This window comes from Bubalus bubalis, chromosome 5 (assembly GCF_019923935.1).
Source record: "Bubalus bubalis isolate 160015118507 breed Murrah chromosome 5, NDDB_SH_1, whole genome shotgun sequence".
Classification (NCBI taxonomy): domain Eukaryota; kingdom Metazoa; phylum Chordata; class Mammalia; order Artiodactyla; family Bovidae; genus Bubalus; species Bubalus bubalis.
The window spans coordinates 122,154,923-122,180,504 of record NC_059161.1 but is presented as its reverse complement, the minus strand read 5'-3'; the positions used below and the strand labels follow the sequence as shown (position 1 = coordinate 122,180,504).

The 25,582-nt window shown below is 45.2% G+C and overlaps 1 protein-coding gene across 1 annotated transcript; it reads right to left on the bottom strand.

Moving 5' to 3' along the window:
• Positions 1-1,445: 1,445 nt before the first annotated feature.
• Positions 1,446-23,885, bottom strand: ASRGL1 (asparaginase and isoaspartyl peptidase 1). Its single transcript, XM_006043191.4, has 7 exons — positions 23,619-23,885; positions 22,832-23,032; positions 14,436-14,578; positions 13,605-13,762; positions 4,156-4,274; positions 3,102-3,212; positions 1,446-2,755 (listed from the first exon to the last, which is right to left on the bottom strand). The coding sequence occupies exons 2-7, from the start codon at positions 23,019-23,021 to the stop codon at positions 2,550-2,552; spliced, it is 927 nt and encodes a 308-aa protein (XP_006043253.3). The 5' UTR covers positions 23,022-23,032; positions 23,619-23,885; the 3' UTR covers positions 1,446-2,549.
• Positions 23,886-25,582: the final 1,697 nt, after the last annotated feature.

The window sequence follows — 25,582 nt, the reverse complement described above, 5'->3', positions numbered from 1 at the left end:
AAAACAAATCATAGTATTTAGATGAAGGTCAGGAACAGGAAAACCTCTTTTGGTTCCAAAATTTCTGAGTACATTGTTTTGCTGAGTGGAGGTGAGTTATGTTCCTTTAGGGCTGAAGTCTGTGGACAGTGTGGTTTGCTGCCCTCTTGTGGCAGAGAAGGGATCCGGGGCTGGTGTTCCCCCGAGACATGGCCTTGAGCCCGCATTTGTTGGGACAGTTGGGGAGCTGCCGCTGGGCAGCCTGTGGGGCAGGAGAGACCTCCCCCCTGGTCTCTGCATACGAGATTCTGGACTAGTCCAGTGACTGTTCACAGAAGCGAGGTCTGAGGCCAACAACACACACCTTGGCCGCCACAGAGGAGCTGGGGGACCCTTCCCTGACTGGGCGGCCAGAGCTGAGCCCCCAGGGGCCCCCGTGACCAGAGCCATGTCCCTTGTGAACAAAAATGAGACGTGTGAAACCAGTCCTCGCTCCCTGCTCCTTCCTTCTCTACTCAGCGATGTTACTTCTGCAGAAGTTTCTCCCTTCCCAACTCCTGAATGGTCCTGCTCTGCCTCCTGCTGGGGCTGAACCAGGATGCTCAGAATCCTCGTGCTGAAGCCCTGCCACTCAGGGTTTTGGAGACAGGGTCTGTGAAGAGGTGGAAAGCAGGCTGTTAGGTGGCCCTGACCCCATCTGACTGGTGTCCTTGGACGAGGAGGAGATAAGGCCAAGGACAGGGCCTCTGGAGGAGCCACCCTGCTGACGCCTGGACCTGGGCCTTCCCGCCTCCGGAACGTCTGTCGTGAGCCATCGCCTGCGGTGTTTGGGTGCCGGCAGCCCCAGTGAATGAACATGCCTGCTGAGAGTGCCATCTCTAAAGGGCGGAGGTTGCATCTGAGGCTTAAAGGACACAACCGCATGGACTCCCCTGGGGCCTAGCCACTTTGTTTGTCCAGAGGCTCTGGAGATAAAACACTGAGCAGCTGGCCTCTGTTTCATTTAATCGTCAGAGTGACCTACTTTATAGATGACCACATTCTCAGAAGTTATCCTGCCCCAGGGTCACCCAGGTCGTGGGGATAAGCAAGATTCAAACTCGGCCGGCGTCCATCTCTCTCTCTCTCTCTCTCGGGCTCAGAGCAGAGGACATGGGTGCAGGGAAGGTCAGGGGACAGGGGCTTGGCCTGTGAGACCATCTGGCTTGAAGGTCGGCAACTGGCAAGAAGACGGATCCGTAAGCCCTGCTAATTACTGCAGTGTGGCTGGGCCTCTTCCTTAGCCCATCCCCCCAAAACTCCATTCTTCTGGAAACTCAAATAGTCTCCTCAAGGCAGGTGGTCTTATCACTTCCACACACCACCCTTAGGCTGAGAGGTCTAACAAGTTCACCTGTCTGAACTGACAGACCAAGGGAGGTCATGTACATTCTGGTCTTCGTCAACAGTGACTCCTGACCACACTGTTATTCTTTCAAAATATATTTTATTAGTGGCATATGGAATTTAAAGTGAAGCAATTTCTTTCCAGAGAGAAAGTAAGCCCTGACAGGTTATAAAAAAATGAGCAGATATGTCATAGCAAAAGTACTGTCTCCAGTGTAAAGAGGTTAATAGGAATACTCTCCACCAAGGAAATGACTTTCTCTACCATGCTGACCACAGTGGACACCCAGTTCAGCTGGGGGAACCCACAGCACTGGATAGTCATGGATGCTGTTAAGTCGGGGTCATCTGGACACTGACTGGCCCTTCCTGTTGTAGGAGAGGCAGAGAGGTCACAAGCCCCACAGTTCACTGTGAAGAACCGGGGGTCTGGGAGGCAGAAGCTGGCTGGGGGCGTGGAAACAAAGTGAGCGCGCTCGGGAGTGAGCCTGAGAAAGCTCTTAATCTTGGGAGGGGCTCCAGGGTGCCCATGACGACCCTTCACCTGCAGCTGAGAGCCAGGGGTCAGCAGAGGGTCCTTTTACAGCATCTGGAAACACGTCTGTATTGGTAAGTCAGAGAAGACCTGCACTTTCCTAACAAAACCAGTTTTTCTGTTTCTTTTGCCTAATGTTCTTCTGACTCTGAATGAGCTCTGCAACATCCAGTGTTCCATTAACTCTGCTGCCGTGTCCCCTTCACCGCATCCACTGGCTCCTTCCTGCCTGCCACGCCCTGCACTGGGTCCTGCCCCAGAGCCCTCTCCTCCGAACCCCCCATACCCTTGAACCTACAGCCTGTTACTGCTGTAGGTCCCCCAACTCCAAAACCATTCCCTGCATTGAGGCCCTTTCTGTACTGTTAAGATCTTGCTGTTTCTTCTTTCTAACCTCAGACAATGGGGACTATTCATGAGGGAGGCTCCGTGGAGTTGGTCATCTTCACTGGTCTTATTTTTATCTTAACATGGGCATTTCTCACACACTTTGGAATCCGCCCCCAACCAGACACTGATCAAGGCAACAAAACAAGTGACAGGCTGCAGAATTTTTCTATTTCTAGATCTAATTGATGAAGCTAAGTCTCCACACCAGGAGACCGTGTGTCACCTCCAAGCTAGTTTCTAGAATACAGCTTCTGGGGGCTTAGGACAGGTCAATGATGCTCGTGTCGCCGAAGTCAATTCCCGAGTGCAGCTTGCCGTCCTTTGCAGCTGCCCAGGGCATGGATGTGGAGGTCCACTTCACCGCCCACTCTCCTGCTTTGTTGACCATGATGATACCACCTACGCCTTTGACCTTTGACTTCATATGACCCAGTGATGCGTTGGCAGCTTCTTCTAGTGATTTTCCTGAAAAACAATGAGAGGTTGAGAACAGCACAAGTTACTGAAAGGAATCTGATGGGGAAATTATTTACAGTATGAAAAAAACAAAGCGTGTTAACAAAGATTATTGGTAAGTGATTTCTACTTGAATGTCTCAAACAACGACTCTTAACTCTCTCTACAAGGCCCCTCTACTCCATTGATATGAACCCAGGCTCAGAGTCTCTCTTCTGCCCCCTGGAGGCAGAAGGCAAATGGTATTCCAAATTCTCTTTCTGCACCCTAACAGATAGGGACTCAACCTGAAAGCAAAGCAAGGGTTTCCCATCCTTCTCCATCTATTTATAAGCAGCTTCCTGGTTCCACATACCCTGTTCAACGTGGAAGAGCGCGAGTCTGGCCAGATTCACCTTCAGGATGCTCTCACCGTGTCCCGTCGTTGAGACAGCTCCGATGTCATTGTCAGCGTAACCTCCAGATCCTGCTCAAGGAAGGGGATTGGTTCTAACTGAGCAGCAACAGTCAGGAAAGTCAAACACATATTACAGGTCTAAAGCTACATGAAAATTAAATCCCAAGAGTGCCAGGGTGTCATGCCAAGGTGCGCTAGTGACCACTATGCGAATACTCTGAAATCAGGGGACAGGGGGAGCCTCGGGGAGGCAGGCCTGACCTTTCCTGGAGCAGCTACACCAGGGTAGCTCCTCCTTTGCCCTCGGGCAAATCTACACAGCCCTCACAGGATGAAACATATATACACCCTCTATGCACCCTCTCCCAAACACACACACTCCTGGGAATTAGATAATGTGCTCCAGGGTTAATGCAAAGAACACTTCGATGTGTAATATCCTTTTTTTTTGGCTGTGCAGCATACAGAATCCTCCCTGACCAGGGATCAAACCTGTGCCCCCCGCACTGGGCGTGCGTAGTCTTAACCACTGGGCCACTAGGGAATTCCCTGTAATACCGAGTGGTACTGTGCTGCTCTTACGCCACTCCAGTCTAATAACTGCAGACTTAAACTGTCAGCTTTCTTAGTTTGCTCATTTGAGCCCATTCCTAGGAAGACATTTCACGTACTTAAGCCTTTGGGCATAATTAGTCTGTAGATCATGAAGCGGGTTACAGAGAAGAAAGAGCCATCGGGGGTGCTGGGGTGACTTCAGCACCCCCTCTCCACCTCCCTCCCAAGTTATTCCCAAACACAGCATTTAGGAATCAGGTACCTACTGTACAGGCCACCTTCTCCACATTGTCCCTGGGCAACCGTCCCCAACTCAGGCCACCCCCAGAAATTCTACAGCTGCCACAGGAAGAGGAAGAGATGAAGGAAGAAAGAAATGAGGCAGGGGACAGAGACCGGAGAATGAGGACAAGACGACCGGAGGAGGGCAGGGGCAGGGGTCACCCATCCAGCTCACCTACACACGGCGTGTCCCCGACGCGGCCCGGCATCTTGTTGACGATGCCCCCCGTTGAGGTTGCGTAAGCCAGGTTTCCTTGGCAGTCCAAGGCAACAGCACCCACAGTCCCCAAGTTTCTGCCAAAAAACAGAGTGACAGGCTGGACATGAGACACTTCCACAGGTGACTACATGGCTTAATACACTTCTATGTTAATGGCGCACGGGACATGCTTTGACTCCAGCATTCCCCACTCATGGTGACAGCGAAGAAAGCCTGTTTGGTTTACATTCCACACATCAGTCAGACTGCTGGATGCACCTTTAGATCTCAACTTTAAAGGGTCCGTGCAGTCCTGGCACCATCACTTTCTAGCTGGGTGACCGAGTCTCATTTTCCCCACCTATAAAACGGGGATATAAATAATTGAGCACTACTTAAACTTCTGGGTGCACCAGCATCCTTTGGATCCTCAGCTCCCCATCCCAGTCCAGAGGCCCTGAGTTTGCAGGTATGAGATGGGATGACCGCCCAGGTGATACTAACTGTCCACACACCTCACTCCACCTGTGTCATGGGGTTTGCTATGAAGATGAAATAAGCTGGTTTTACTCTAACATTTCTTTTTTAAAAATTTATATTTATTTTTAATTGGAGGATAATTGCTTTCAATATTGTGTTGGTTTCTGCCATACATCAACATGAATTAGCCATATACTCTAACATTTTATTATAAATCTTGAAGTACAAAAGTTGAAGGAAATTATATACTAACAGACACATACCCACCACCCTGATTCTATAGTGAACTATATTGGAGGCAGCCTTCTAAGTGCTGGGACACAGCAGAAAACCAAGTGGACAAAGTCCCTTCTCCCAGAACGTTTGCATTTGGGGCACGGGACGACAGCAATGAACTATGTCAGGTTTTACTCAACAGAAATAAACTATAGCCTATAGCAGCACGTGGGGCACGTGATGGTGCAGAGGTGGTTTTATAAAGGCCTCTCTCAAGCAAGTGAGGGTAAGTCATGCTGATTGCTGGTGAAGAACATTCCTGAAGCAGGACATGCTTTCTAAGTTCATGGAAATTCAAGGAGGCCACTGTGGCTGGAGGGACGGCCAGCAGGCAGACCATGAGGCTCTGACGGAGGGGTGACGGTACATCTGGGTTTCCCAGGTCCGTCCTGCTTATGCCTGTTGTCCTGGCTTAATCAATACTGCCCCTCCCTTTCACTCTCAAAACTAAGAGCCAGTGTGAACACTGAGTCACATGGTCATCCTGTTTACAGGCCATAGGAAGGGCTTTCAGTTCGAGCGAGGTGAGAAGACGCTGGAGAGTTTGAGCTGAGAGGTGTCATGATATAAGTTAAGTTTTATTTATTTATTTTTATTTTATTTTTTAACTTTGCCATATTGTATTGGTTTTGCCATATATCAAAATGAATCCGCCACAGGTATACATGTGTTCCCCATCCTGAACCCTCCTCCCTCCCCATACCATCCCTCTGGGTCATCCCAGTGCACCAGCCCCAAGCATCCAGTCTCGTGCATCGAACCTGGACTGGCGACTCGTTTCATATATGATATTATACAAGTTAAGTTTTAAAAATAACTGTTCTTACTACCGCACCCATTAAGTTTTCCACTGAAAGTGAAAGTCGCTCAGTCGTATCCGACTCTTTGTGACCCCATGGACTACACAGTCCATGGAATTCTCTAGGCCAGAATACTGGAGTGGGTAGCTTTTCCCTTCTCCAGGGGATCTTCCCAACCCAGGGATCCAACCCAGGTCTCCCACATTGCAGGCGGATTCTTTACCAGTTGAGCCACAAGAGAAGCCCAAGAATACTAGAGTGGGTAGCCTATCCCTTCTCCAGTGGATCTTTCCGACCCAGCAACCAAACCAAGCTCTCCTGCATTGCAGGTAGATTCTTTACCAACTGAACTATGAGGGAACCCCAACCTATACACTGGCATGGCTAAAATGAAAAGAGATGCGGCATCAAGTCTGGGCACAGACAGCAGGGACTGGAAACCTCAATTACCGCTGCCAAGGACATGGACTGACACGGCATTTTGGGAGGAAAGGAGCCCTTCCTTTTTTTCCCTATGTTTTGACTGCGCCTCACGGCATGTGGGATCTTAATTCCCTAAGCAGGGATTGAACCCACAACCCCTGCAGTGTAAGCGCCAAGTCTTAACCACTGGACCACCAGGGAAGTCCCTGACTCAGTCATTCTATCCCTACATTTCTATCCAACAGAAATGTGGAGTAAGTTCACCAAGAAAGCAGACAGAAGGTCCAGAGCAGCACCGTTTGTAATATCGGCAAATTGCAAATAACACAAGCGCCCGCCCTGGTAAGTAACCTGTGACACAGACAGGAGACTGCACACTGCCACAGCAAGGGCGGACCCTGCTGTACGCGACGAGGGGACAGGTCTCGGGAACCTGAGGCAAGAAGGCGCCCAACAGAAGACCAAACCAGACACGGGCACCAGAGTCCCCGGAGTTGGGAGCCGAGGGGGTGGTGACGCAGGGGGGCCGCTGGGCTCCATCTGGCTCTGGGCGCTGATCACACTGTCCACCCTGTGAAAACTCGTCCAGCGCTCTGTAGACGATCTACGCGCTCAAGACTGTGTGCTATTCTTCTATAAAAGTCATCTTAGGAGAACCGCTCTGGCTACGGTGCGTGGACTGAGGGAGACCAGAGAGGAAACAGACCTCTTGGGAGGCGTAGAGGGAGTGGTTTGTGTCGGGGTGCTTCAGGAGGAGAGGGTGGGAAGGAGGCTGGACCTGTCACAGCTGGTGGCAGCCCCCCAACATGTGCAAGGGGTCGAGGCAAAAATGCAAAGGCAAAAGGAGGCCCACACACGTTTAACACTTAGAAATAATAAGTATGTTCTATCCTCTTACCATGATAAATGTATCTTGAGCAATATTGTAAAGCTACGGTTTTCATTTGCCTGAAAGCTGACAAACTACCGATGATGAGAATCTAACTACTGTCATGACATACTCTGATCAGCGGTGATGGCTGGATGAGGGGGAAAAACCCACAGGCACGTACGCAATCATACACTATAATGCATCTATTCCGTAAAATTGACTTTCCTTGCTTTCATCTCAGGGGGCATGGACCATGTTCCTATGATCAACATTTTCACGTAACATGTATTCTGTTGACAAAGCCCCAAATAACACAACTCCTCTTGACTCAATGCATTAATAATTCTTTAACAAGTTTTTAATTAATTTTAACTTGGAGAAGCTTCACTCTGCTGAGGCAGTAGCATTGGAATTATATACAAAACTCCTAAAGCAATACTTAGCTTTGGAAATGAATCCTGATTTTTTACATTACTGCACTCAAATGCTATATGAGGCTGCGAATGATAAGCTGTTAACAAGGCGATTTCACTAAATATTTTAATTTGAACATTTAAATCATAGTCACTTTATTACAGTCACTTTGTCATCTCTTCAGCAGTGTCTCAATCCATGCAGACTATCTTAAATTCTTTCAAATTTCAATGCTGGTATAAAGAAAATTGAAAATCACAGTACGCTGCTTAATTTTCTTCAAGCCTCTCTGCAAGTGATACTTACACTTCAGTTTACAATGAACAGAATAACAGTCTCCATAGAAACTGGTTTCAGGATCATTTGTACATGCATCTTCTCCTTCAAGTTAGGCAACTATTTTCCCTTATTTCAATTTCATTATATTTTATGAGGCTGTCATTTTTCTTGCATATCTCACATGCACTTTTGGCTTTGTTTCTCTAAACTTTAAAAAAGATTTCAAATCCTTTAATAAGTGTAAAAGCCAAACAAAAAAATTTTTTAAGCTTCTGTTAAGCTTATCAACAGAGAGGAACAGTTCGGACTAAATAACTAGGATCATGAAAATTCAAAATTCATCTCATATTCTGTTAAAGTCCATGATTTGTTCTTTGAGGAACTTCTGTAATTTTTGCTTAACTCTTCTTACTTAATTTGATTACTTTAATGGCATTTAGTTGGTATAAAAGTCTGTTGTAAGGTCAGACGTGAGCCTAATCAAGCCATTCCAGCTTCGGCCACATCTAGACTATCTCGCAGCGGACCCTCCACGGTCCCACATCACTTTCAGCATTGGAGCAGCTGACGGCTCGTCTCCTAGAAGCAAACTCACTGTAAGCTGGACGTGCCACACAGAGCACTTCTGGACTCTTGGCCAAACCTCGCACTTACACACCTTTCATGCACCTACCATGTTAGCCCCATTGTTACAGGCATGCCTTGTTTTTTCAACGTGTCTTCTGATCATCGTACATTCTAATGGAACTGAGTTTTTTTAAACTTCATACATGATTTCATCTCTCGCTTTATTACCCATTAAACGAACCTATCTGAATTCTCTCTCCTAGATACTCATCATTAGTTTTTTCCCCCTAATTATGTTTGGCATTTTATCAACTTTTGAAATAATGCTTTACTAAGCTTAGAAATGTCCCATTAAAAAAAATTTATTTATTTATTTATTTCAGCCGTGCTGGGTCTGTGTTGCTGCATAGGCTTTTCTCCAGTTGTGGACTGGCGGGGTGTGGGGCGGGGGGATGCTCTTTTTCTTGTGGTGCGAGGGCTTTTCACTGCGGTGACTTCTCTTGTTGCGGAGCATGGGCTTCAGGCAGGCTTCAGCAGCTGTGGCACATGGGTTGAACAGTTGTGGCTCTCAGGTTCTAGAGTACAAGCTCAATAGTTGTGGGGCACGGTCTAAGTTGTTCCATGGTATGTGCGACTGTCCCAGATCAGGGATCGAACTCATGTCTCCTGCACGGGCAGGCGGCTTCATCACCACTGAGCCGCTTGGGAAGCCCTTGCGTGGTTTTTTATAAACACTATGTGATGAGGTCATAAAAAGCACCATTACACTTGGCCAAATATTATTAGTTTTCTAAAGATTTTTCTTGATGTGGACCGTTTTTGAAGTCTTTATTGAATTTATCACAACACTTTCTGCTTTACGCTTTGGCTTTTTGGCTGCATTGGAAGGCGAAGTCTTAACCACTGGACCACCAGGGAAGTCCCAAATATTATATTATTCTTTCAAGAACATTACATCTATGTTTTTTATCTTTGCCTTTTCTGGTTAACAACTGTCTGCTGTTTATTCAGCCTTTCCCCTGCAATTCCAATAACTGCACATGTCTTCTGGTGTTATGATTCTTTGTGATTAGCAATTAAATCTTCCTTTAGTAAAGAACATGAAGTTGTCAGGATTTATCTGAACTGTTCAAGTTGTGGATTTGGCAAGAATATTTCTAATTTTCATTGCTTTGATACATAATTAAATCTTCACTGAACAAAGAATCTGTAATGTTCTCTTTGTGAATTTTATGTGGGTCATCCTGGAAGAAGACTGCTTACTTTTAAAGCAGACCGTTTCTTTGAAGATTTTTTTACTCCTTTTTTTCTTTTAGTTTTCTTTCATGAGCTCCATTTTAGTATTCTTTTTCTATCAAAATCTTGACTTGTACACGTTTTCAGTAGTCTAGGAATTAGAAACTGAAATGTAACTATACTTATAGTGTACATCAGCATATATTTTCATCAAAATTAAGGGCAAATCCAAAAAAAGAGAATAAAAGTAATTTGTAGATATAATTTCAAAATTTAGTTTTTTCTAAAATTCACAAAATTATTAAGGTCTAAACATTTATTATTGGAGAAGGCAATGGCAACCCACGCCAGTACTCGTGCCTGGAAAATCCTATGGACGGAGGAGCCTGGAAGGTTGCAGTCCATGGGCTTGCAAAGAGTCAGACATGACTGAGCGACTTCACTTTCACTTTTCATTTTCATGCATTGGAGAAGGAAATGGCGACCTACTCCAGTGTTCTTGCCTGGAGAATCCCAGGGATGGCGGAGCCTGGTGGGCTGCCCTTTATGGGGTCGCATGGAGTCGGACAAGACTGAAGTGACTTAGCAGCAGCAAACATTTATTATAATTAATGAATAGAACCATTTAAAATAAAAATTACCTAAAAGTTGAACATTTCAACATTTTAAAAAATTTAATTCAACCTTATGTATTATTGTCTTTTTTTGGGGGGGGGGGCTGCCCTGGGTCTTATTTGCTGTGTGTGGGATCTAGTTCCGTGACCAGGGATCATACCTAGGCCCCCTGCATTGGGAGCACAGAATCTTAACCACTGGACCACCAAGGAAGTCCCTCAATCTTAAGTATGTTTATAAGAATAAAACCATTCATAATTCTAATATTCAGCATCCATTTAGCTGCCAGCATAGAGTTGGTTCCTTGTGCAGGTTCTGTCTAGACCTGCAATGCCCAACACAGCACCGCTGGCTGCGGAGCACCAGGGATGCGGGCGCTCCCCGGTAAGACATGCTGTCAGTGCACAATGCATGGCAGATTTGAAAGATGTAGCACGAAAGCGTGTAAAATATCTCAGAAATAATTTCTTATGTTGATTACATGTTTTTCAAAAAACTCATTTATCTTTAATTGAAGGATAATTGCTTTACAATATTGGTTTGGATTACATGTTGAAATAATATTTGGGGTATAATGAGTTAACTTTCAGTTCAGTTCAGTCGCTCAGTCATGTCCGACTCTTTGCAACCCCATGAATTGCAGCACGCCAGGCCTCCCTGTCCATCACCAACTCCCAGAGTTCACCCAAACTCATGTCCATCAGGTCGGTGATGCCATCCAGCCATCTCATCCTCTGTCGTCCCCTTCTCCTCCTGCCTCCATCCCTCCCAGCATCAGAGTCTTTTCTAATGAGTCAACTCTTCGCATGAGGTGGCCAAAGTATTGGAGTTTCAGCTTTAGCATCAGTCCTTCCAAAGAAATCCCAGGGCTGATCTCCTTTAGAATGGACTAGTTGGATCTCCTTGCAGTCCAAGGGACTCTCAAGAGTCTTCTCCAACACCACAGTTCAAAAGCATCAATTCTTCGGCCTTCAGCTTTCTTCACAGTCCAACTCTCACATCCATACATGACCACTGGAAAAACCATAGCCTTGACTAGGCGGACCTTTATTGGCAAAGTAATGTCTCTTTTGAATATGCTATCTAGGTTGGTTATAACTTTCCTTCCAAGGAGTAAGCGTCTTTTAATTTCATGGCTGCAATCACCATCTGTAGTGATTTTGGAGCCCAAAAAAATAAAGTCTGACACTGTTTCCACTGTTTCCCCATTTATTTGCCATGAAGTGATGGGACCAGATGCCATGATCTTCGTTTTCTGAATGTTGAGCTTTAAGCCAACTTTTTCACTCTTCTCTTTCACTTTCATCAAAAGGCTTTTTAGTTCCTCTTCACTTTCTGCCATAAGGGTGGTGCCATCTGCATATCTGAGGTTATTGATATTTCTCCTGGCAATCTTGATTCCAGCTTGTGCTTCTTCCAGCCTAGTGTTTCTCATGATGTACTCTGCATGTAAGTTAAATAAGCAGGGTGACAATATACAGCCTTGACGTCCTCCTTTTCCTATTTGGAACCGGTCTGTTGTTCCATATCCAGTTCTAACTGTTGCTTCCTGACCTGCATATAGGTTTTGCAAGAGGCAGATCAGGTGGTCTGGTATTCCCATCACTTTCAGAATTTTCCACAGTTTATTGTGATCCACACAGTCAAAGGCTTTGGCATAGTCAATAAAGCAGAAATAGATGTTTTTCTGGAACTCTCTTGCTTTTCAATAATATAAAAATATGATTAATTTCACTTTTTTTTTTTTGCCTTTTTAGTGTGGCTATTAGAAAAGGTTAAATTACATATATGGCTCTCATTTTTTCTATTAGACAGTGCAGGTCTAGACCTATAGCCCTCAGTGCAAATCTTGCAGATATTATATTAATTTGTGGATAACTCCAGAATTGCAAACTGAACCATGTAGAAGGGAAAAGGACACTTGGCACTACTGGGAAACAACACTTCGTTATACGAGAATTTGTTTCAAAAAACATTGTCTTTTTTTCTTACCTAAGTCCTTCTGCTGTTCAGTTCTTCCCCCACACCCCAAACAGGGTCTATTTCTGATGTCAGCAGTGGTATAATCCACAAGCTTTTAGACTCAGTTGGCCTTTACTTCCAAGACACAGAGCAAGAGACGGAGAGAAGCACTTCCCTGGGGGCTGAATGGTATCAGTCCCAAGAGCGGATGTTGAAGGTGACGGGCAACACTGTGCCAAGGCTGAGTGACAGAGGTGCCCCATGGGCCTGCAATAAACCAACTGTTTTGTGTATTTGCGCTACACTGTTGCTTGTGTGCTAAATTGCTTAATTGTGTCTTACTCTTTCCAACTCCATGGACTGCAGCCCGCCAGGCTTCTCTGTCCATGGGATTCTCCAGGCAAGAACACTGGAGTGGGCTGCCATTTTCCTCCTCCAGGGGATCTTCCCAACCCAGGGATCAAAGCTGCATCTCCATGTCTCTTGCATTGTAGGTGGTAGGTGGTTTCTTTACCCACTGGGCCATCGGGGAAGCCCATTTGTGATGTGAGGGTCTTCTAAAGTGCAAGGCCCAGGGCAGGAGCCCCTCTTGCTTATATGGAAGAACAGTGCAGGCTGGCAGAGACGGTGTTGTTGCAGAATTTTTGGAAACAATGTGTCAATCTCTATTAAAATGGACATGAGCCACTGATAAAGCAGCCCCAGACACAATAGCACCTTTGGTCGAGATTATCAACAGCTACCAACATATGGCCAATCTTGTGAAGCAGATGCTTAACCTGGGGACATGTCATAATCACCTGGAAAACTTTTTTTTCTAATGGATCTGCGTGGTCTCTCCACCTCAGCTCCACTAAATCAGATCCTGTAGGAAAGGAGCTCAGACATGGATATTTTGAAAAAGCTCTTAAGGTGATACTAAAGTATATCTCTGATTAAACATTACAAATCTAAAAGGGTGGGTAGAACTAATAGATTATATTCCATTATATTCCTTATTCTGGGCCACATTCAAATTGTATTTTTCAAGTTTTGCTTTAAACAGGGGGGCTTTTATTTGGCACTTCTGAATGGGTAACACAGAAAACAATAATTCAGAACACATGATTAATTCACTTTCCAGGGCTTCTCTGCCCCGTGGAAGGTGCCTGAGTTCAGGGTGGTGTAGATCACAGAGGACCCGGGCAGTGTACTGAAGACAACAAACTGCTCAAGAAGCTTGCACGTAATTAATACATCAACACCCAGCATTCATCTGTCAAATCATGTTGGAAAAGGAACTCTCAGCTGACTATGAATAAACTATTCATAGGAATAAAAAATGAGGTTAAATTTCAGAATCAAAAAAGCAGCTTTTTCATTATTTAGTGTGAACTATTCTATACAAAAACTGAAACTACCTTGTGATATTAGACTTTTTTAAGAAATGTGGATAATCAGACATGTGTCAAACTTCCACATCTGGATAACTCCCCCAAATGTGAGCCACAGATGACACTTACTTCTGACAGTCTGGTTTCTGAGCATCTTTTTCAAGCTTTTCTTTTTCCAGGCGTTTTCTGCTTCTTTCTGTTACCAGCTGTTGTCCAGGAATTGTTGGAATCCCATTGGCTGCTGCAAATCTTGCTGCACCTTGGTCAGTCAGAAAGCAGTGAGGTGTCTGGAGCCAGAAAGAAATGGGAAAATAGTTAGTTTCTTGAAAAAGTTAAACTCTTTTTAATTGTTCCAACTGTGTGGAAATAATTGTTCTTTCTGGGTAAAAGCCTCAAGAATGCAAATTCCACTGGCATTAATTTTCTGAATGTTGAAAAAAGCCTACCTCTCTGAGTTTTTGTATTTTCAAAAACCACCAAATGATGGAATATCAGGAATTCAACTTACATATGATCTTAAACTTTAATCCATTTTTATTTTATGTATGCTATTTATCTATTTACTATGCTGCACAGTTTCTGAGGTCTTAGTTCCCTGACCAAGGACTGACCCCAGCTCCTGGCAGTGGAAATGTAGTGTCCTAACCACTGGACCACTGGGGAATTCTCCCATACATGCTATTTACACAGCTGGTCTCTTCAGTTTGAATATGTTATGTTACCACGTGTTGAGAACAGGCTGAAGAAAATACAGGAAGATAACATGTAACACCTGGTCAAGTGATCATGAGTCAGAATCTTGGTTTCCTTGAGAAACTTAAATAATAACATTGCTTTTGTTCTTTCATACACTTTTAGGAGAACAGTGATCTCAAGTGTTTCCCCACATTTAGACCCCTTTTGGTTGCTGAAGTGCAGCAGTGACAATTCCTTAGGAAAGGGTGGTTTGGTCCCACATACCTTGTCCATAACAAGTCGTGCAAGTTTAATGGGATTTGCGATACAGCGGACTGCAGACACCGCCCCTGCAGACAGGTCTTTCCCATTCATGATACTGGCATCCATTTCAACCTCCCCGTTTTCGTTCAAGACAGATCCACAACCTAAAACCAAAGAGAAGTCGAAAAGCAAGAGTTAAGAATTTAGAAATGGCTTCAGAGCTTGCTCTCTAAGCTGTCTACTTTAATTCATCCTCTACTTCTCTGTCAAAGGAACATTTCTAAAAACACAAATCTGACTCGGTACCCCATGACCTACAAAATAAAAGGTATGAAGCCCTTCCTGATCTGGCCTCTTGACTTCCTTTTCCAGCTTCATCTCCTCTCCATGGCAACATTTTACTGCAACATTAGGTTTCCTTGAACATATTAAAACCATCAGGTCTCATTACTTTGTTTTCTTTACCACTAGCAGCTTTTCTCCAATGTTCTCTACCTAGATAATACCTGTAAGGGTAGTTGTTCTTAACCTCTATGTGGCTCTGTTTCCTCAGAGGGATAAGAACAAAGCTCAAGAATATTTAAAGGAGTACAAAAATATCCAGCACCTAAGAAGTGTTTGGTATCTGATAAGAAATCACCAGGCACAAAAAGAAACAGGGAATTATGACCCATAATGAAGAACAACAACAACAAAATCAGTCAATATCAACAGACTCAGAAATGGCATAAATCATAGCATTATTAGACAAGAACATTAAAACAGCTGTTGTAACTATTCCATATGTACCAGAATGTGGAAGAAAATGTGAAAAGGACCCAAAGAGAACTTCTAGAAATGAAAAAGTTTGAGATGATAAATACACTGGATAGGATTAATACCAAATTAGACACTACAGAAAAGAAGAATGAACTTAAGACACAGCAAAAGATGGAAAAAAAAACTTAACAGAGTTTATCACTGAGCTCAGGGGCAGTTTCAAGCAGTCCAGCACACGTATAATTGGAATCCCCAAAGGAGAGGTGAGACAGGGACAAAAAATGTTTAAGGAAATGGTGAATTTTCAAATTTGGTGATTACTATAAATCCACAGATCAGAGAAGCACAACAAAGTCCAAGGAAGAGAAACACGAAGGGAACTACACTCAGGCACACCATGATCAAACAGCTTAGTGCCAATGAGAAGAGAAAATGTTAAAAGCAGCCAGAGAAAGACACATTAGGCATAGAAGGAAAAAGAAAAATGATAGTCTATTTCTTGCCAGAAACAATGCAAACCAGAAGACAGAGGAGCAACATCTTTAAAGCTCTGAAAGGAAAAAAAAAGTCAAGTTGGAATTCTACACACAGTGAAAGTATCTTAAAAAAACCCAAAACAAAGACTTTTATACACATACAAAAGCTAACGACAAAAAAAAGTCATCAACAGCAGTTGTGAAACACAAGAACCGTTAAAGGAAGTCTTTCAAGCAGAAGCAAAATGACCGCAGACGGCAATCAGGATTCCCCAAAGCATGAAGAACACTGCAGATGGCTAACGTGTGGATAAGCAGAAATCCCTTTTCCCTTTACTTTTATAGTATCTTTAAAATATCATTGTTCAAAGTAAAAATCATAACAACGCATTGGGTAACTTATCACTTATAAAACATTTGAAAGCAGTAGCACAAAGGCTAGGAAAGGAGAAACAGGCATGTGCTGCATAAAGTTCTTCTATTATGCATGAAGTTTGATATTACTTAAGGCAGACTGTGGTAAGTGAGAGATGTATACTATAAACTCTAAAACAACCTTTAAAAAAGAAGTTTAGTTACTAGGCCCACAAAGGAGGTAACATGGAATTATAAACATTCAATTATTCCAAAGGAGGCAGAAAAAAGTAGAAAAAGAGGACAAGGGGAACACTGAATAGACTGGATAAAGAGAAGACAAATAGCAAGATGACAAACTTGTGCCTAACCGTTATCAGTGATCACATTAAATGGAAATGATCTAAGCATCTCTATTAAAAGCCTGCCAGGCTCCTCTGTCTATGGGGAATCTCCAGGCAAGAATACTGGAGTGGGTTGTCATGCCTTCCTCCAGGGGATCTTCCCAACCCAGGGATCGAACCCAGGTCTCCCGCTTTGCAGGTGAATTCTTTACCATCCGAGCCACCAAGGAAGCCCCAATAAAAAGCAGAGATTGTCAAATTGTATGAAAAGATAGGACATAATTATATGCTGCCAATGAAACATCTACTTTAAATATAAAGATGCAAATAGTTTAAAAGTGAAAGAATGGACAAATTATATACCATGCCAAAATGAATCAAATGAAAATTGGAGCAACTATACTAACATCAGGCAAAGCATACTTCACAGTAAGGAGCATTAAATAATAATAAGGACACCAAGCAATGATATAGGGGGTCAGGTCACTGAGAAGACAACCATCTATACACCAGCTAACAGTTTCAAAATACGTGAAGTAAAAACACTGATAGAACTCAAAGGAGAAAAAGACAAAACCACCATTACAATTAAAGATTTCAATACTCCTGTCTCAGTAATCAGTAGAAATAAAAAATCAAGATACAGAAGGTATGAACAACATTACCAATGAACTTGACCTTATTGTTATATACAACAACAGCAGAGTACATTCTTTTCAAGTGCAAATGGGCACGGTAGAACACATTCTGAGCCAAAAACCAAACCTTAGGAAGTTTAATAAGAATGCAAATCACGTAAAGCATATCCTCTGACTGTAACAATTAAACTAAAAATCAGTAACAGATATTTGGAAAATCCACAAATATTTGGAAATTAAGTATTATATTTCTAAATAATTCATGATATAATGAGGAAGTCACAAGGAAAATTAGAACACATTTTGAGTGGAATGAAAATCAAGACAACATATAAAAACAGGTAAAAAAAAATCAAAGCAGTTCTAGGGTAAAATTTAAAACATTAAATGCATATATCAGCAAAGAATAGTCTCAAATTAATGATCTAAAAAGAAAAAGAAAAGTAAATTATTTCCAATGCAAGCTGAATGAACAAAGGAAATAACAAAGATAAATCAATGAAATTCAGAACAGAAAAAGAGCAAAAGAAAAAAACAACAGAAAAATTCACAAAATCCATCCCCCCAAAAAGCTAGTTCTTTGAAAAGAACAATAAACTTGATAAACTCCAGACTGACAAAGAAAAAAAAAGACATAATTACAAATATCAGGAAGGAGAGAAGGAACCTCTCTACAGACCATACAGATATCAAAAGCATAACACAGAAATGTTGCAAATTCAGCAACTTATATAAAATATAAACATTTCTTGAAAGACAACTGACAAAACTCTCTCAAAGAAGAAATAGATAACCTGAACAGTGCCATGCCTATTAAGGAATTTGATTTTAGATAAAAACTTTCCATCAAAACAAACAAAAATCAACCTACCAATCTACCAAAAACCAATCTACAAAATATTACAAAGAAATAATGCCAACTTTATATAAATTCTTCGAGAAAAACTGTTGAGAAGGGAACACTTTTCAATTCATCATATGAAGCCAGCATCATCCTCATTTCAAAACCAGACAGATGTTATAAGAAAATCAAACTATAGACCAGTATCTCTCATGAACATAGATGCAAAATCTTAAGAAAACACCATTAAATCAAACCCAGCATTTTATGAATATATTACATATATGTCATTTTTCTTTAGAAGGAATGATGCTAAAGCTGAAACTCCAGTACTTTGGCCACTTCATGTGAAGAGTTGACTCACTGGAAAAGACCCTGATGGTGGGAGGGATTGGGGGCAGGAGGAGAAGGGGATGACAGAGGATGAGATGGCTGGATGGCATCACCAACTCGATGGACATGAGTTTGAGTGAACTCCGGGAGTTGGTGATGGACAGGGAGGCCTGGCATACTGCGATTCATGGGGTCGCAAAGAGTCGGACACGACTGAGCGACTGAACTGACTGACTGACACACACATATATATGTACATATATCACAACAAAGTGGTGTTAATCCCAGAGAAGAAAACTTGGTTCAAAATTCAAAAATCAATCAGTCAATCTTTACCATGTCAATAGACAAAACAAAAGCCATATGATCATCTCAACAGATGCAGAAAAAGGACTGGATAAAATTCAACATCCATACATGATTAAAAAATCTCAAAAAACTAAGAATAAGGTGGGACTTCCCTGGTGGTCCAGTGGTTAAGAATCCACTTTGCAATGAAAGGAACACGGGTTCGATCCCTAGTCTGAGAAGATCCCACATGCTTCAGAGCAACTAAGCCCGTGGGCCGCAACTACTGAGCCCATGGGCTGCAACTGCTGAAGCCCGTGCGCCGAGAGCGTGTGCTCCGCAACAAGAGAAGCCCCGGAGACGAGAAGCCTGCACACTGAGATGAACAGTAGTCCCTACTCGTGGCAACCAGACAGAGTCTGTAGGGAAAAGTCTGTAGAGAAAACTGTAGGGAAAATAAATTAACTAAAGTTTGTGTAAAAACTGCTCAATTCCAGTGAAAGCAAAGGGTCCCTGTTTGGGTGCCAATCTGAGTCTCTAAAGAATATTCCTAACATTCAAATTTAAACTGCTGTTGTCTAATAAATAAACTACTTTTTAATAAACAAACTGTTATGAAACAAGCTTCAAACATAAAATGAAACCTATATTGAAAGATCAATACAATGTAAACAATGCTTTAACAGACATTCAGATAAGCTTTGTCAGGAATGCAAATTATTGCCACCTAACTCAGTAACTGCCAGGGCTCAGCTCTTTGTATGCAGTTCCCACATAGTCCCTCTAGAGGATTACAGTAGAGGTTGCTGAAAAGAGCTGGGAAAGACAAACAGAAAACAGAGCTCGAGGTGGAGAGTATGCTATTAAAAGTTCCACCTTTACCCCCAGATCTTTGATTTCCTTCTTTTCAGCCAGCTCTCTTTCTCCTCAATGTGCAGAGTGGACAAGTGGGAAATGAGAAGGGAGCCACTCAGAATGCAGGCTCTGGATTCAGAGCAGAGAAACGAGAACCAGCAGCTGCAGCTCCCTAGTCCCTAGCTCGCCAAATGCACCCCGTTGGTTTAGAGAGGGTGGGAGGCCAGAATGCCATGCTCCAAATGAAGGTCTCCTGTGAAGAAGTGGGCACTGTCAGCCAACCGGGTCCTGACTGCTAACAGGTATAGAGCTTAATGAGTCCCCCATAGGCTGCTGCTGGCAAGGGGTGGAAGGGCATCTAGTAAACTCTGGCTCAACAAACAGCCACGGAGGCAGTTATGTCTCATTCTATGGGTTAAAGAGTGCAGGGCAGAGGCTAGGGGACAGAACCATTACTCAGTATCTGATGACTGGTTAGATTTCCTGAAATTCTTTTCTGTGACAGATGTCAGGTGTATGGGTGGCACAATTCTAAGAAGTATTCTAATCCCGAGATTTTAGGTTTTCTATGTCAGTAGAAGACACTGACAAGTTACTTAATCTCTAGCAAGTTCCTTAATCTCTAGCAAGTTACTTAATCTGACAAGTTCCTTAATCTCTAGAAAGTTACTTAATCTGACAAGTTACTTAATCTCTAGCAAGTTACTTAATCTCTTTGTGCCTTAGCTTCCTCATCTGAAAAATGAGCACAATAATTACACCTAACCACAGGACTCCAGTACTCTTGCCTGGAAAATCCCATGGACGGAGGAGCCTGGTGGGCTGCAGTCCATGGGGTCGCTAAGAGTCGGACACGACTGAGTGACTTCACTCTCTCTCTCTCAACCACAGGACAGAAGTGCAGATTAAGTGAGTTAATCAGGCAAGTTTCTTAGACCATGGTTTGGTACACAGTAGACACTTATAGTAGTTATGATGATTATTACTCTAAAAAAGGATTGATCTGAGTGAAAGAAGCCAAACACAAAAGAATCACTCTTTGTGAATGCATTTATGTGAAACAACAGAAGTGGGCCTCTGTGGGGTCAGGATGTATGGAGGGGTCATCTGGGTTTGCCTGCAAGAATGTGAGGCATGGAAAGAATGGCCACTATATCGCGGATGCCGGATTGTCCTCAAAACACAGTGACTTGGTTAATGCAGTAATGGCATGTCCTGTGTGTTCTCTGCAATGCCTATGGCAACTGCCAAAGGAGTCTGAGGCCACCCACCAGAGCTCCTAACTGGTGAGGGACTGGCAAACGGATTATACTGGCCTCCGTTCTCTGAGAGAGGGTTCTAACATATCCTGGTTTGTGTGGACTCCGCATCTGGCATAACTCAAACTCTCCCTTGTCCCCATGCAAACCAGGTACCACTGTTAGGAGATTAGAGAAGCTGAGTACCAAGCAGGAGTACCTTCATCACACAGACAGTGACTGAGGTCACATTTCAAAGGTTGTGGACTGTGATATGCAAAACTGGACAAAAGACGTTCCATCTCCTATATAACCCTCACAAGCAGCAGGGCTGAGAGAAAGGAAAAATGGAACAGTAAGGCAGTACCTTAAATTACTAACAGATAAAACCACCGTGGCTGCGTCGACACAAGTACTGTCCAAGGTTTTAATGCATCTGAATGATCAACCAGTAGAACTGCTGTCTCATATGCCAGACTGGGGGCCCCCAAGGAAGCGCCTGATACCAAAAAGGGGCTTCGGGAAACAGCCACTGCCCTCTCACCATGGATCAATGTGCTATGGTTCTGAGGACACCAAGCCCCGTCACACCTGGGCGAGGGGATCAGCTACTGGGATTTGCAATTGAACATTCTACCCGGATGGGGGAGGAGGGACCACTCAATCTCCACTCCCGCTATCCTGCCGCAAGCTGGGCTTGTTGAGATGCATCAAACCTGCAAGGGAAGGTGCCGGGCTGAAAAAGGAGAAGGGGAGGGCTCTGGTCTGGGGTATCCTGCCCCCAGGCCGTCTCAAGCCTGACAGCACCGCCTCCCCTGGCTAACATGTATGGTATTTACAACCAGATTAAGTTCCTAAGGCTGCCGACCTCCCTCTCCTCAAGGCCAGGTGGGCATGTTCTGTTTCCCACTGGAACGATCATTCCGCTGCCATCTCTGTGCCCTGGGCTGGAGGACATGACGGCACACGCAGGGCTTCCCTCATCAAGCCGGGAATGATGGCCAACAAAGCCTGTCCTTCCTGCACATTGAAAAGTCTCCAGTGAGACAAGCTCTCCTCCAAAACAGAATAGCCTTGGCCATTATTACTGCCTTGCAAGGAGGCAGCTCTGCCGTTATCCAAACAGAATGCTGTGTGCTCATACCTGATAATAAAACGTGTCACTTTTATTAAATAACAGGACACAGGTGAATGCTCTGAGTGGTTTGGCTCTCAGCCTATAAGACTTAGGAACAATGGTTTGAATCATGAGACTCTTGGTGGAAAAAGGTATCTGGGATCTGATAAACTGTCTTAACCTGTGTTTTCTTTTGTATGTGCCTATACTCTTGCTGTGGCATCTGCCTCCAACGCAGGTAGACAGCCGCCAAAATTAGCCACCCAAACAATTGCTCAAGGGACATTGCAGAAGAGAAAGTGTGTGGGACTGTAAGAGCCGGTCACGACGGGTGGAGTGATGGGGCAATCAGAGGCCCTTACCCCTTCCTCTTTCCTTGGAAGGCGCCTTCCATTTGCCTTCCTGCACCAGAAACTGTCCAAAGACTTGAGATGTGGTATTGAGATCATCTGGATGGTATGCATGGCTGAACCTAGATAAGGCCTCTAAATAAACTTTTCAGATTCTGGTGGGCACAAACAGAGGGCTACTTATCCAGCAAGACAAGCCTCTAGTGTATGTTCCCATGCTTATTAGATCTGCCACCTACCAATGTGGAGTGATTTGTCTTTTCCTGCAGTCTCTCCATGGCCTCACTCCCTCCATTCAAATGACACCCTGAAGCTCCAAGGTTGCCATGTTTTGTGGGGTAAGCAGTCTATTCCCTTACCCCATAAAAAGATGTAATAAAACAGCCTCTTGGTATGTGAAATCCAGAAAGCAGATTAAAGAAGAAAGGGTGAATAATGAATTTTAAAATTCTTTAAAGCAACTTGTTCAGTCACTAAGTCTTGTCTGACTCTCTTGCGACCCCATGGACTCCCCAGAGGAGCCCAGCAGGCTCCTCTGTCCGTGGGACTTCCCAGGCGAGAGTACTGGAGAGGGTTGTCATTTTCTTCTCCGGGGGATCTTCCCCACCCAGGGATGGAACCGGAGTCTTCTGCATTGGCAGGTGGATTTCTTACCCCTGAGTCACCAGGCAAGCCCCAAAGCAACTTGGTCAACAGGTAGAAAAACTAAGCCTTTTCAGCATATTAGGTAAGAGATCCAGCGACACTTTAGAAAGGTTCTGTTTGTCTGGCGTGGGAAGCTGAACCCGGTGTGGCGCTGGTCACTAGCCGCCGTGCACATTTACCTGCGTTGAAGTCGGGATCGTCTTCCAGCACTGTCACGGCTCCTTCCACCGCGTCAACGGCGCTCCCTCCCTGCTTGAGGATGTTGTAACCCACGGTGGCGGCTCTGAGGATGCCCTGGCGCACCCGCTCTTTCCGGTCTTTGGAGATATTGCTGGCTCCGCCACCGTGGACCACGACGACGGGGTTCATGGCGGTGGACCCTAGGGGTTAGGAAGACGAAAGCGTTCTTTCAGACAGGTCCAAGAGAACCGCATGGGGCTTACGTCTCCCGCTGGGGACAAGGTCTGGTTTCCACTGCTGGTCGGGGGCAGATTTTACAACCTCAGGCGAATTCCCGAGACCCAGGGAGTCCGGCGAGCAGAAGAGGCGGCTGGGTGTGAACTTTGCACGAAAAGCCCAGGGTGCCCTTCCTTGCCCGGCCCGGGGCACCTGCCCGCCTCGCAGCAGCAGTGCGATGCTCCGCGCCCCCTCCTTGCCCGCTGACATCCGGCCTCAGTTTCCCCGGGGAACCCCGGCTCAAGGCCCGGGCCGGGAAGGGGCGGAGATGGCGCCTCTCCAGCCACCCACACCTACCCCGCCCCGGGGCCGCAGCTCCAGCCTTCCTCCCGGGCCCCCTGTCGAGCCTCGGTTTCCCGGGGGCCTGTCCGCGCTCCCAGCCGCGCCGCGGGGCCAGGGGGAGGCCTGGGGGCTAGAACTCGCCAGCGCCCTCCCACTATCGGCCCCGGCACCCACGAGGTGCCTTCCCAGGTCTGGGGAGGCGGCTTCCCGCAGGGCCCGTCGACTTACCGAGGACGCCGCAGGAGGCGGACGCCGAGGATTCAGGCTCGGGCGAGCCGCCCTGGCGGTCTCGGATCCTGCACAAGCGGGTTTCGCCGCAAAGCCGCTCTGGAAACTGCTCCGCCGGCAACCGCTCGGCGGGCAACGGCTCTGCGCCTGCGCACGAGGGCGGGGCACCGAGCCCCGCAGAATTACCGTAAGGCCTCAACGCGCGGCGGGGGAGCAAGCACTCCTGCCCTCGTAGCCACCGCGGGCTCGACTCCCGCCTCCCGGCTCCTGGGGCTGGAGTTATGCTGGCCTCCCCGCCCACGCGAGCTTCCTATTGGGATGCGGGAAACTCCTCCTCCTCCTCGGTGTGAGGCCCGCTGGTGGGGTGGGTGGCGAGAAGTGATGCGTCAAGGTTTTGTAATTGAAAATTAAAAAGCCCCAGTCCACGCACTGAAGTCCTTCCTCTGCCTGGGATGTTTCGCAGACTTGCTAGTTATTTTCTTCCCTTTAATTGTCTCACCCCTTAACATTTGATAGAGATCAGAAAGATAACCTCTGTAATTGGTCTGGTTCTCTGCCTGCAGTTCACTGAAGAGTCTGAAACCCTTCCTCTGAGCCTCAGGATCCCAGCTATTAAATTCCTTCAACCATAAGTACAATTTTGTGTGTGTGTGTGTGTGTGTGACACTGACACTCCTCTTTGTCCCATAAAGGCTCTGACACCCCCACCGCCATCCAGATGATTGAACCATTCACCAATGTTCCCCACTACCCAGCCTCCCTAGATTACTGTTACCATGCTGCTGCTGCTGCTAAGTCACTTCCGTCGTGTCTGACTTTGTGTGACCCCAGAGACGTCAGCCCACGAGGCTCCCCCGTCCCTGGGATTCTCCAAGCAAGAACACTGGAGTGGGTTGCCATTTCCTTCTCCAATTCAGGAAAGTGAAAAGTGAGAGTGAAGTCGCTGAGTCCTGTCCGACTCTTAGCGACCACATGGACTGCAGCCCACCAGGTTCCTTCGTCCATGGGATTTTCCAGGCAAGAGTACTGGAGTGGGTTGCCATTGCCTTCTCCATACTGTTACCATAGCCACCTTCAAATAGAAGTTTACATTTTATCCAAATAGAAACTAAGATCATGGCATCCTGTCCCATCACTTTACGGAAGGGGAAAAAGTGGAAACAGTGACAGATTTTATTTTCTTGGGCGCCAAAATCACTGCGGAAGGTGACTGCAGCCATGAAATTAAGAGATGCTTGCTCCTGGGAAGAAAAGCTATGACACACCTACTTTGCCTACAAAGATCTGTATAGTCAAAGCTATGGTTTTCCCAATTGTGAAGTATGAATGTGAAAGTTGGGCAATAAAGAAGGCTGAGCTCCAAAAATTTGATGCTTTTGAGCTGTGGTGCTGGAGAAGACTCTTGAGAGTTCCTTGGAAAGCAAGATCAAACCAGTCAATCATAAAGGAAATAAACCCCGAATATTCATTGGAAGGACTGATGCTGAAGCTCCAATACTTTGGCCATTTGTTGCAAATGTTGCAGAAAGGCGGACCCCTTCCAGGGCCCGAAACTGGGCTCTTGTCTAACACTCGGAAATGAATTGTCTGAGGAGACACATGTGCTGACAAAGCAAGAGATTTTACTGGGAAAGGGCACCCGGCTGGAGAGCAGTAGGGTAAGGGAACCCAGGAGAACTGCTCTGCCGCGTGGCTCGCAGTCTCGGGTTTTATGGTGATGGGATTAGTTTCTGGGTGGTCTTTGGCCAATCATTCTAATTCAGACTTTTTCCTGGTGGCCCACACCATCCCTCAGCCAAGATGGATGCTGGCGAGAGGGATTCTGGGAAGTGGATGGACACACGGTGTCTCCTTTACCTTTCCTGAACTCTTCCGGTTGGTGGTGGCTTATTAGTTCCCTATTCCTTATCAGGATCTCCTGCCATAAAGCAACTCATGCAAGTGGTTACTATGGTGCCTGGCCA